Source organism: Marmota monax, unplaced genomic scaffold (genome assembly GCF_021218885.2).
Source record: "Marmota monax isolate L192 unplaced genomic scaffold, Marmota_monax_Labrador192_F-V1.1 WCK01_AAM20220418_F8-fsc00014, whole genome shotgun sequence".
In the NCBI taxonomy this organism is placed as follows: Eukaryota; Metazoa; Chordata; class Mammalia; order Rodentia; family Sciuridae; genus Marmota; species Marmota monax.
Window position 1 is genome coordinate 30,702,936 of NW_026695222.1, and position 13,219 is coordinate 30,716,154.

Below are 13,219 nucleotides of genomic sequence, written 5' to 3' on the forward strand. Positions count from 1 at the left end.
ATCTGGAAAGACGACTGATTCACGATGACCCAACGGTGAATTCAGGTGTTAATCTTTCCTGTCACACTGCCTGAGATTCTTGTGGGAAAGTGGCCTTGCCACCGGTCATGGGTGACATAAGGACGCCGACTTTTCCTTGAGTCCTGGTGGCTCCTGTGCTGTGTGGGATGGAGTCTCGGTGGTGCCCTGATGCCACATGCCCTCCCAGGGGCCCTGCCAGGGGCCTTTTGGGAGCATCTTGGTTTCCCTCCCCATGTGCACTTGCCGGTGGTGGTGACATCGTTTCTGACCTCCTGGTGCGTGTGGCCCCTCCCTCCTGAGGGGGGCCGGCGTTCTCCCCGGGGGCAGAGTCGAACCCGCTCCGTGGCTGCCACATCTGTTTTTGTTTTCCCCTGGTATTTTTTAAGTAAGAAGAAATGTGTGTAGGTTAAAGGGCCCGTGGGAGGAGGTTAGGGGTAAACACTGTACAACGTGAAACTCTTCCATATGGGCACCGGGGGCCTTTTGGAGACGGGGCCCAGAACCCAGCCCTGCGCCCGCTCAGCGCTCGGTGGTGGGGCTCAGCCGCGTGCGCCTGCCCCTCGGCCTGCGGAAACCTGTGGCTGTCCCTCTCCTCTCTGAAACCTCTTGGTAGGGAAGCAGGGCAGATGGTGAGGGACAAATTGATGAAGGTGGCCACGTTAAACCTGTCACCAGGGATGCTGGCTGGGGCCACCATTCTGGCTTTCTGCTGCGGTTCCCCGGTTTGAAAGTGAGGACTCGGGAGACCCTGCAGCCTGCTCCTCTTCTTGCCTTGTTGTCATTGTTTTGCCCAGAACACAAGACCCCAGGGTTCTGTGCTGTCCCCAGTGAAGTATTAGGGGAGCGTCTCCCCTCTGTGGAATCAGATTCTCTAGGAAACCCCAGGGGTCCCCAGGCCACCCCTCGCTCTGCCTTCCTGTCCAGCCCACTCTCACTGAAACTTGCTACCCGCGGCAATTACCTTGTCAAAGGCCTTGTTATTGCCCCTGATCTGAAATAATGATCTGGCCCAGGTGCCAAGGAATGTGGGTGAAAATGAAGACACGTGTCGGCGGCTGCACGAGATACATTTATGTAGGACATAAATCACGAGCCGCGGGGAAACACTCTTGCTGGTCTCTCCAGGAGAGACCTTTTCTGTAAATCTTCAGTCCTCTTTATATTTTAAAGTTAAATTCTTTATAATTAAAAGCACTTGGCAAATAATGATTCATTGAAACCGGGGTTCTGATTCATTACTCTAATTATTGTTACCATGCAGTGCCCTTTGGCCTGGAAGTGAAACTCGTGTGCTATTGACACCAGAGGTTAACAGAGCCGGAAGCCGGAGCACGGCATGTCCCCACAGTGACCAGAATAATTTAGTAATTGTCTAATTACCTGGGGAGTCTAATGCACTACTAAAAATAGTATTAAAAAATTTAACGAAAGTCATTTTCTTGCTTCTTGTGACCCATCTGTTCTCTATTTGGGGCAGCCGCATGTCACGGATACCAAACGCAATTCATCCTGAAAGATCACGTAGCTCCTGTTGGATAAGTTTTGTTTTTTTTTTTTTAAATGTAGAATTCGGAAGCTCCCTAAACATTTCTGGCTTCCAGAATTCAAGCTGCTGCAGGCGATCCTTTGTTCAAAACTGTGATTTAAAAATCTGGAACTGACTTGGCCAATTTCTTTTTTTAAAATATTTATTTTTTAGTTTTCGGCGGACACAACATCTTTGTTTGTATGTGGTGCTGAGGATCGAACCCGGGCCGCACGCATGCCAGGCGAGCGCACTACCGCTTGAGCCACACCCGCAGCCGGCCAATTTCATATTTATTCCTCCTGGGGAAATGGGGAAAAGTCTATGCTGGTTGAGAATTCCCTGTCGCCACCTCAGGGATATAGATTATGGACTTGTTCATTCATTCAGCCGGTAGCTGTTGCATGCCAGGCCCTGGGTACTAGGGACACAGTGGTGAGTAGCTCTCAGGGGCAAGCTCTCTGTTCCTTCAATGGGATGGAAGAGAGAATCCTCAGGCACAAGAAGCCAGTCGTGGGCAGTGAAGATGGTGACACACAGGGTGCTTGGTGAGTGACTTGCAGTGGAAAGGGAGGTCACCCAGGGCCTCTCTGAGAAGGTGACATCCGAGTTGCTGCAGAAGCCTGGGGCATGTGTCCAGGCAGAGGCCACAGCAGGTGCTCAAGGCCCGAGGCAGGAAGAACTGTGGGAGATCAAAGAACAGACAGGCCGGTGTGGCTGGAGCAGATGACCGAGGAAGACGACGGATAGCGGGAAGCTGGCTGGGGCTCCATGTGCCACGGGAAGGCATCTCATTCACAAGTGGTCTTAGCTGGGTGTGGTGGCACAGGCCTGTAATCCCAGAGACTCGGGAGGCTGAGGCAGGAGGATCACAAGTGTAAGGCCAGCCTCAGCCATTTAGCAAGACCTTGTCTCAAAAAGTATAAGGGGCTAAGGATGTAGTTCTGTGGTAGAACCCTCTGGGTTCGATTCCTGGCACTAAAAACAAGTGGTCTCCCCCAGTGGTCTTATCCTTTTGTTTCTGGTGCCGGTGGGCCCCAGGACCTCTCTCAGGCAGAGCACCCTGTCGAGCACCGAGCTGCACCCCAGTCCCATACTTGTTATCATACTCCAAGGCAGTAGAGCCCTTCCTTCAAAGGCAGGCTGAGGTGGCACCTGGTGCGTCACATGGGTGGGAGGGGGCTGCGTGCTGCCGTCCCCCTTCTTCCACGCTTGGTGCTGAGCGCCCTGCAGGACGTTCCTAGGCTGGGTGTGGAGCTGTGTAAGACCAGGCCCGCCAGCCTCCCCTCTCCATTTCAGGAAACTGAGGCCCAGAGAGCTCCCAGCACGGCTGCCCACGACCCTCCTGTTTGCATGTCACTGATACGCCTTGGGGGGCCTGCCCTGGGTCGCCCCACTGTGGCTCTGTTGGCATCTGCTGAAGTCGTCACCTTCCATTGCACACCCCAGAGGAGGCACATTTAAAGCAGTGGCTCTACACTGAGGATGGTTTTGTCCCCCACTGGACCCTTGGTGACCTACTTTGGGCCTCCTGTCACCAGTGGTAGCTGGTGGTCTACCACGCTCGCCAACGTCCACAGCAGCGACTGGCCCAGCCCACGTGTTGGTGGTTCCTGGTGCAGAAGCCCTGCCCCCCAATGCCAGGACCCCCTTCAGTGCCATAGAGTCCTCACCGTGACACCCCTGTCACCGTCCCCAGAAGACAGGCTCACACTGTCCATAGGCAGAGTGACGTTCATTTATCAGGGTGTAATTTTCCCCTCTTTATGTTTGTTTTTTGCTGAGGTTAAAAGATTAGGTTCCTGGAAGCGAGGTGTCCTCGTCACCTGGGTCACGGGGGCTGAAGCGGTGGCAGTGCGCTGGCTCCCTGTCCTCATTCGCTTTTCTTCCCTGCAGCAGTCTCAGGAGCCGCCAGCTCAGAAGGGTCCCACTGTCACCACCAAGGTCCGGCGGACCATGAGCAGCCGCGTGCACGAGGCCGTGAAGGCCATCGCCCTCTGCCACAACGTGACGCCCGTGTACGAGTCCAACGGTGTGACCGACCAGGCGGAGGCCGAGAAGCAGTATGAGGACTCCTGCCGCGTGTACCAGGCGTCCAGCCCCGACGAGGTAACGGCAGGCGCGGAGGCCAGCTCCGTCCTTGTCCCCGGGAGCGCAGATGTCTGTGACGCTGCTTTCAACTTCTTTCCCATTTCCTTTCTCTTTCCAAGAAAACCTTGATTTTGATAATAGGAGCAATTTAAAAAATGTTTTTGGTACCAGGGAATGAGCTCAGGGACAATGGACCACTGAGCCGTGTCCCCAGCCCTTTGGTGTATTTTATTTAGAGACAGGGCCTCACTGAGTTGCATAGGGCCTCGCTTTTGCTGAGGCTGGCTTTGAACTCGCGATCCTCCTGCCTCAGCCTCCCCAGCCACTGGGATGACAGGCGTGGGCCACTGTGCCCAGCAGTAGGAATAATTTTTATTCAGTGTGAAAAAAAATCCAAATATTTTGGAAAGACATGAAGAGGAAGAGGAGCCTATTGCCACCTCCAGGTACTGGCTCTACGAGTGTTCAGGTCACATCGGCCCCCTCGGAAGTGCCCTCTGGGGACTGTGGGCTGTGCACTGTGGCTCTGTCTTGTTGGGTGCCCGCTGTCAGGAGCCCCTGACATTGGTGGCTTCTGCTCCTGGTGGCATTTCCTGTGATCACTCCGCTGAGGTCTTGTCTGCAGGGCTGTTCGCCATCTCCCTCACCAGCTGGTCTGGTAGCCGCAGCCCCGGGGGCAGGGCCAGGGTTTGAGCAGGCCGTCCAGTCTTTTCATGTACATACAGATGTCCTTGTCAGATGGGACTTCTCATGTAGACGTGGTTTCGTGTCCACTGTTTTTTTCACTTACTTTTTTCTCATCTTTGCCAATTTTCTCAAACATGGTTAACAGCACTTCAGGGTGGCTGCGTGTGTGCCTTAACATCTTTATCTGTGCTCATGTCCTTAGAACCTGGTTAGACCTGATATTCATTTCCATGACTTATTTATTTTGGTATTGGGGTTGGATGCAGGCATGCACTCACTGAGCAACATCCCCAGCCCTTTTTATCTTTTATTGTGAGGCAGGGTCTCACTGAGGGCCTCGCCTCAGCCTCCCGAGTCACAGGGCACAGGTGTGTAGCGCTGTGTCTGGGTTGGTCCTCATTTTTAGCAACCGTGTTTAGAAGCGTTTTGCAGTGAGCACACTTGACCTAACATTTCTAGAAGTGGTGCGGTGGGGCTCCTCATTGAACAGGTATTGAGGGCTCGTCACACGGAGTCTTTGCCTCTGCAGCCCATGTCCCTGGAGTAGTGAGGCATAGAGCACCCGAATCCTGGAGTCCCAGCCTCACCCGTGGGTGGCCGCCCCTGGCTCTGCCTCTATGTCCCTGAACCCCAGGATCCACCATAGGGTTGTTGGGGACATTGGTAGGCAGGCAGTAACCCTGGTGGTCTGATTGGGTATTTTTAAGGCTCATGATACCAATTGCCAGTGTTTCCAGCTTTTTCAAAAAGCCATTTTATTCTTCTACCCATGCTGCCACGTCTCCGGTTCTTTTCCCTTCCCTCTGGGAAGGGGGGCTTCACTGAGTGAAGGAAGTGCCTGAAAGTCTGGGCTAATCTGCAGCATCTGGGAGCCTGTTGGCGAGGGCACCCGAGGGCCTTTTCGAAGCTGGGAAAGGGCACTGGGATGAGCCTTCCCTGTCCTCAGGTGTCGGAATTTGTCATCTGGAGACTCCTCCTTGCAGACGGCTGGGTGCGGGTGGGGTGGCTCGAGCCATAGAGCCCAGTTCACCCGTGACCGTGACCGTTGACATTTGAACCAGGCTTTTTAGGAGAGAGAAATGTTGCCCGACCCCCGACTTGTGAGCTGGGAGTGTGTGCAGAGGGGGAGGGGTCAGGAGGGGTGGTCTGCTGACCTGCTGGGCCTGCAGCTCATCTTCGTAACTTCTTGAGGCTCCTCGGGTTTGTTCTGTTGGGTCTTGTTTTGCCCATTGGGAGTGGGAGCAGATACCAGGGAATGTCATTTTATTTACTTATTTGTTTGCGTTCCTGGGATGGAATCCAGGGCCTTGCGCATGCTACACAGCTGAGGAGATTCAGCTGTGAACGAGGACCATGTCCGTGGTGCTTCCTGGAGCCTGCGCCCTCTGATGGGGTCTGCACTGAGGAGGACCTCAGCAGCCCTGTGCCTGTGGGCGCCGCTGATACGCATCTCTCCGGAGGTGATTCCGCCTGTCCACCCTGCGCTGTCCCCACTGAACTCTGATACGTTTGTTTTAGGGCTGTGCCGAGGTTTTTCCAGAAGGGTAAATCTTCCATGGAGTGCTTTGGGCTCCTGGGCTTCTTGTCCCGGGCGTGAATAGCGCTTTATCTCTTCTGTCCGTTAATGGTGCTTTGCTGCAGATTCCTCTTGTTTTTCTAAGATTCTGAGTCACGATTGAACAAACCACAAACAGAGCCATTCTCCTTTGTCTCTGGTGTCCTCATGGAGTCCAGCACCACCACCCTGTTGGTGGCTGTGGGTGGGTGTTTACCCCCCTGTCATTATTTATTCGTTATTTCGTGGCTATAGAGGAACATGTGAAAATACCGATGAGGAAAGGGGCAGCCGTAATCCCACAGAGGGGGCAGCCGCTAGGAATTTTCTGCCTTCTGACTTCTTTCAAAGGATTTGGCAAAATACCAGCGTGTTTATAGAAATATGTCACGGGACCCAGAGGGGGCCAAATCTAGTTCAAGTGGCATCTTTCAGAAGGCTGCAGTGTTTCCAGATCCCGGTAGGATTCCGCATGGGCTGGGCTGGGGTACATTGTACCTTTGGAATTCAATATCAATAAAACCTGGCCAGCGGTGGCTGGGTCAGTGGACACAGAGCGCAGGGAAACCAGCGTTCCTTGTGCTGCTGAGCTGCTGGCGTAATTTCTACCAGTTGGGGGAGGATCCGTTTCCTGTCACAGAAAGCAGGATTTCCCCAATTTGTTTCCTGTGCACATTCCGCTTTGGAAGCCCTGAAGGGTCTTTATTCAGCGATAGATGACAGCCTGAGGGGCGCTGGCCCTCCCTGCTGCAGACGCTGGCTACCAGGAAAACGAAGTCCCTCCAGGGTGGAGCGGGCGGGTCCCAGCCAGGCAGCCTCTGACACTTCAGGGCATGTGGCAGGGTTGGGGGCACTGGGGGTGCAAGGTGGAGATGTGACATTAAAAGCACTGCTTCTTGGGGTGCCAGGTCAAGGGGCGCTGCTCCTCCAGCAGTGGTAACCCACCCCGCGGCTCCAGGGTCTCCTCTGTGAACTCGTCCTGGTAAACATGGCTTTGTAAAGCTTCTAAATCACAAGTGTTCACTGTAGAAAATGCGGAAATTACAGATTCCAAAAGGAGTTAATAACATTGACCTGCAGTGCTCACCATTGTGAGATACCCCTCCCAACCCTGTGCAGTTGTGTAGTGTGTACGTGTACACAGGTAGAGGCAGATAGTGTGGGCATGCACGTGTGTGGACATGCACCCGCTGGGTGTGACCACATGGATGTGTGTGGACTTGCAGGGCTTATGTCAATGACACCCTCTGGTCATATCGGGCTGTGCCCTGCAGAGCTCAGTGGTTTCAGAGCAGCGAGTTCTGTGTTCTAGGTAGTATGTCAGACGTTCCAAGTGGCTTCCACAGGCTGTGACACAGGGTGCAGAGACCTCTCGAGGCCCCCGTATCAGGGCCTCCTCTCCCAGGACTCTTCCTCTGCGGCTCCACCGTGACGAATGTCGGAGAGATTCTTTGCACACACTAAAATTCCCCTCACCCTTTAATCATTCCAATACTTTCAAAACACAATCACAGCGTCGAGATGCAGCTTGGGACCTTGCTCTTAGTGACCTGTTGGTATGGAGGGTGCTGTTGCCGGTGACCTCTGTGGAGGCTGGCGTGTTGCTAGGTGTTTGTTGTGGGTTCCTGTAGCTTTTCAGTGACATAAGCCAAAGCCAACCTTTCAAGGCTCTCCCTTGCACTGACACTTGCTGGATAGGCCCTCGTGTGGCCTTCCTGCTCCCCGGAGCCATCACCGGCCTGTTTAACTTCCCTGTTCTGGCCCCTCAGCTGTGTGATTTTAGGAAAGTCACCTGTTGTACCTCAGCCCCTTGTGGGTCCGGAGGGGCTAGTACCACCGACCTCAAAGTCCTCGGTGAAGACCAGAGTTAGGGCCAGAACGGATGCGGGCAGTAGTAGGAAATGACGCGGTGGAGTACCCACTCCGTGCTGGCCCTGGGCCGTGGACCTCTCAGAACATAGGGTCACCATGATCGTGCTCACTTTGCAGGTGAAATGTAAGTTGGCCGAGGAGCATTCTCAAGGTCAGTACAGAATTGCACACTCAAGTGACAGGTCATAGTCACAACAAAGGGACACTAAAAATTATTCTGTAAAATTACCTTGGGCTAATTGGGCACAGTGGCACACACCTGCAATCCCAACAGCTTGGGAGGCAGGAGGATTGAGAATTCAGAGCCAGCCTCAGCAACAGCAAGGTGCTAAGCAACTCAGTGAGACCCTGTCTCCAAATAAAATACAAAAGAGGCTGGAAATGTGACCCAGTGGTTGAGTGCCCCTGGGACAAAAAAAACAAAACAAAACAAAAAAAACACCTTTGTCAATGTGTGTATGAATTTCCTGTTTAGACTTGGTCTCATCCTCAAGATGTCTCATCGGGAATGTGTAAATATCCCAAAATATAAAACCGGAAGCGATTCTAGTTCTGTGCATCTTGGTTAAGGGCTGATGTCCACCTGGACCTGGTATCATTCCACATCTGTCCCTGTCAGTTCCCTTGGTCACATGGTGCATTATCGCTTTTCAGCAGCCATGTCTGTGTAAGAGGAGCTTTTTCAGGTAGTTTAGAGACTTTATTCTAATAGCTATCCTTACAGTGCTCGTCGAATTGAAAACCAAGGGCAAGCGGGCAAATCAGTTGATCCTAGTTGTGTACTGAAAGCGTTAGGAGGCTCCACAGCACCAGGTGAGCCAGTCCCCCGGTTTCCCCAGGGTAAACTGGATAGTGGCAGCCTCCTCAGTAGCGGTCATCTTTTTCTAGGCAAACGGAGCCCTGCGGGCTGAGCAGGGAGCTCCTTCACACAGAGTTGGGGGCTCCGGGGCCTATGAGTCTGCCGTGGACCAACCCTCCCAGTCTGAACGGCTCCCAGGCCTCTACCCGGTGCTGAGCGGGTGCTGGGAACAAGGGCTGCTGTGTCCCGTGCCAGACCCTGTGTCCCCCACAATGGCCCTCCCAGCCTGCCCCCCAGGTGGTGCTATGGAGTGCAGGTGACCTCCAGACAGGCAAGTCACGGGGTCTCTACTAGGACCAAGCAGTGGATGGCAGTTTCTGTCACCCTCTTGTGTTCCCAGAGGGGAATCGCTGACCCTAGGGGCCAGCATCCATGCTGTGCACCAGGCATGATCTCTCTACTGTGTGCTCAGGGGTTCTCTTTGTCTTGTGTTTTTGTTTTAAAAAATGCACTGAGTTCAGTTAAAAACTGTCCACCAAATGGATCCCAACACCAGTCTACATGTAGCCCTGGAGCTCCAGAGGACAGGGGTCCACATGCCTAAATCCCTTCTTAGTGCTGACAGGGACTTGATTCTCTTTTTACAATAAAAAAAGCTGAATAATATTGCATAGGAGTACCAGAAACTGCCTGGGTGGAAACAGAAAAGCTTTACACATGGCTGCAGCTGTGTCTGCACGTGTCCAGCTGAGGGCGCTGCGCACTGACCAACCCATGGCGACAGCTTCTGGCACTCAGGACCACAGAGTCGCAAGTTTGCCACATGAAAGGAAAGTCAGGGTGGGGAGGAGGAAGCGAGGGGTAGGGGGTTCTGGTTCACTTCTGGTTCTGGAGCTGATTGAACAGCCAGTCTGTCCTTAGTAGAGTCTGTCCCCACTGTTGACACATGTGGCCTGAATGTAACAGCTCCCGTGACTTAGCGAGTGCAGCCCAGCTTGTCTGTGATTTTGGTGGTGTTTATGACATTGGGGAGGACCTGCTTATTGGCAGACCCCAGGGGGACGGCCTCCTGGAGCTCATACTCAGCCAGCCTCCTCACGACTCCTCACGGGTCTCGTTCCCACGCTCTGTCACTGCTGTGTACCCCAAGAAGTGAGGCCTGGGTGTTCTGAGCGGCCCCATAGCGGCCGGATCTTGTCCTGGCGCACACAGGGAAGCCCAGGGTCTGTGCTCATTGTTCTCCAGGCTGAATCCGTGGTGGGAACGGAGGCCACGGTGCCGCCCAGCTTCTGACTGTGCAGCACCGCCATCTCCCCTGCCCCACTCAGGCCCGCCATGAGGCTGCACATTTCTTTTTTGCCAAGAAGACCCTTGAAGCGGTTGGCAGGGATGTTCCCGTCCTTGTGGGTGGGTGGCCGGAGGCGTCAGCAGCGACTGCTCCGAGCCAGACGTTGGTTTTGCTCCCGCAAGATGCGGTGCCAACCAGGAGGAGAGATTTAATAGCTGCACTGCATTCTGTGGCTTAGTCACCACGGGCGATTCTGTCTCCTGGGCTGATCATCAGGAGGTCCCCACTTGGGACATCACAAATAAAGCCTGGTCATGATCATGCCCTGGGGTCCAGGTTAGCTCCCTGCGCCTCTCTGGTGGTATGAGAGGTGCCCCCGGGTCCTGGGGTGCTGAGCTCAAGTGTAGAACCTCGGGGAGGCTGGGGCGTGGCTCAGTGGCAGGGCACTGGCCGGGCTGCTGCGAGGCCCCCAGTTCCATCAGCAGCACAAAAACAAAAGCAGCTACCTGGGATCCTCGAGCCCCTGCAGAGAGCAGGTGGGCAGCCAGGCCTGTCGCGTCCACGTTCCCATCTCAGTGAGTGTAAGCGGTGTGCAGCTCCCCTAAATGCCTATGTCCCTAGGGTTCATCTCCAGGCCTGAGGACAGTGACAGCACTCTGACATGTCACCACTGGGCTTGGAGCGTTGAGTGAGAAGGATTCAGGGCAGAGGTGGGCTGCGCTCTCTCAGGGCCGTGCCGCTGTGGCTCAGAGAACAGAGGTCGGGACTTGGAGACCCTGAGCGGAGGTGGTGGTGACCGCCCAGGCAGGAGCTTGGCGCGGGGTTCTGGTTGGTCACAAGGGAGTGCGGCTGTTTGAAGCAGGACCGCAAGTGTTTGGGGGACATTGTAGGAAAACCGTCAGTTAAGTCACCCTGGATATTAGGTCACCCATGGGTCTGGGATGCAGGTCTCATCCCAGTGACTTAAGCAGAGTCATTTCTAAATAACGAGATGTCTGTGGCGACGACGCCATCCTTTCTTTCCAAGTATCATTTATCAGAGCTGAGAGGCGGCTTTCAGGTACGGGAGACTTGGGCCCAGGTGGCCTTGCCTCTGCTGTCACCTCCCCTGCCACCTCACCTGAGCAGCCTGTTTTTGTTTGCTCTGTGGTGTCTTTAAGACCTTTCCTTCAAGCAGTGATTTGAAATCACTTTATGTATTTCTTTAAAAAAATAGCTCCTCTTGGGACAGGTCAGATCGGGAAATAGTGGCCCATCTTCCACCTGGTAGTGGTTGACTTTGCTGCTGGGTGTCCACTGCTGGATGTCTGCCGCCTCAGTTTACCCCGGCCCTGTGCCTGCCCCGATCCTGTCTGCCACCTGCTCATCCCTGTGGGTGTCTGAACCTGCAGCCACCGTCCAGCACATGGTCGAACGTGTTTCCTTATTAAGGAAAGAAATCCTTAGACCCGTGGGTAGATTTATGGAGTTTGGGAACTGAGGCTGGACGAGGACCACCTGGCTCCTCCGTGTGTCTGAGTGTCTGTCCTGTCGAAGTCACCAGAGAGCCCTTGAGTCAGACGTCAGACTCGAGTCTCTTACGTGCTCCTGCAACACGTGCATACCCTGCTTCTGACAAGAGCGCAAGGCTGCCCAGTGCGCTCCCCCCAGGCTCAGAGAAAAATCAGTGAATCTTGTCCCGGGTGGTTCATTGCCAACCACAGATGATGAAAAGCCCTTTCACAGGTGGCTTCTGGCCCAAGTTCTTGAGATGGCATGTTAGGAGGGAGAGCAGTGGGCTCTGCCCTTTCACGTCCTCCTTGTACCCAGAGCAGAAGACACAGCAGAGGCCCACATGAGGTCCTCCGCCCGGGCTCTGATCCAGTTCCTGGTCTCGTTCCCATCTCGCGGATTCCTGCGCCATTCATGGTACTGAAGCTGCTGTGCCTGCTGCTGCTCTGACCCCCAGTTCTGTCCTGAGGCCCCGCGAGACCCTGACCCAGGTTCAGGACACTGAGGCTCAAGGCCCTGAAGTCTTCCCCGTCATGTTCTGTGGGATGATCCCCTTGAGCCCCTCAGCTCCACTGAGTACCCCGTCTTACCCCCCAGGGCTCTGGGGCCTTTGTGTGTTTGGTTAGAGAGTGGGTTTAAATGAACACTGACCGTGTTGCAGTTGGGAGCAGGAAGTGGGGAGTGAACTGCCCCCTGCAGGGCTCAGGAGAGGATCTGGAGGGGGCACCGAGGTTCCCTAACTCCATTGAGGGGCTTGCTATGGAAGAAAGCATGGTTAAAAGTACATACAGGGGCTGGGCTGTGGCTCAGCGGTAGAGCACTCGCCTAGCACGTGCGAGGCCCTGGGTTTGAGCCTCAGCACCACATAAAAATAAGTAAATAAAATAAAGGTGTTGTGTCCATCTACAACTAAAAAATAAATATATATTCTTTAAAAGTTGCATACAGTTCTAACCACTCTTCCTCAGGGACATTTGTCTGTTTTGAGTGTTCGGACCTGTAACTCAGCATTTCCTCTTGCACCGGCCTGAGGGATCCGTTGCTAGGTGAGCAGTCGGCAAACAGGGCTTCAAAGGCTTATGCAGAGCAGTAGCAAAAAGAAAGGTGAAAAGAAGAGAGAGACCTGATTAGACCTTTCTCTGAAAGGTGGAGGTAGGTATAATGGCATCGTCTGTGGGTCAAAATTGAAAGCTATTTAATCCCAGTTAGTTCACTATTAAATAAGATGGAAAAGTCTTGAAATTAACTTCCTGCTATGTGAGCGCCCTCGATGTCAGCAACAGAAGCAAAACCAAAGATCCGAGCGCAGCCAGCCTGGGCCGTGGGAAGGACAGGCCGTGGGGAGCAGAGGCCTGGTCGGGGCAGGGGGGACAGTGGTGGTCGGGCTGGGGCCTGTTGTGAGCTCCAGCTTAGGTCCTTGAGGTGCAGCGGGTCGGCCCACACGAGTCCCAGGGGTTCCAGAAACAGGGAGCTGGGGGCGGCCCTCTCCCAGGGCTTCCACAGTGCTCCCTTGGTGAAAGGGACACCGTTCTGGAGGGGGACAGTGCTGGGGGGTAGGCCATCCCAGGGAGAAGTGACCCTTTCTGCCTCCCAGCAGCGCAGAGGCGGGGGCCAGGACTGTTTCAGGCCCAGGAACGTTACACAGAGGCGTCCCTGACCTGCGAGAGCGGGCTCACGGCTTTCAGCTACTTGGTGTCACGTGGTCCATGCACTCTGCACTTCATTTTGGAGTTTTGCTCTCTTCCCGGCCAGCTTTGTGCTGTCCAGTCCTGGGCAGCGGCTGGGGTGCAGCTCCCAGTCACAAGAGGAGATGACCCACACCCTGGCGCCTGGGTGGCCCAGCCAGGTGGGTGGTGAGTTAGGTATTGAGTGCACTTTCCACCTACCAGG

The 13,219-nt window shown here is 54.4% G+C and overlaps 1 protein-coding gene across 2 annotated transcripts in view; it reads left to right on the forward strand.

The window, feature by feature from the left end:
• Atp9a (ATPase phospholipid transporting 9A (putative)) overlaps positions 1 to 13,219 on the forward strand; it is a 122,660-nt gene that overhangs the window by 76,468 nt on the left and 32,973 nt on the right. For both annotated transcript variants that reach the window (XM_046433285.2, XM_046433286.2), the window contains exon 14: positions 3,443 to 3,655. In XM_046433285.2, the coding sequence (XP_046289241.1) occupies positions 3,443 to 3,655 (213 nt within the window). The remainder of the gene's footprint in view (positions 1 to 3,442; positions 3,656 to 13,219) is intronic.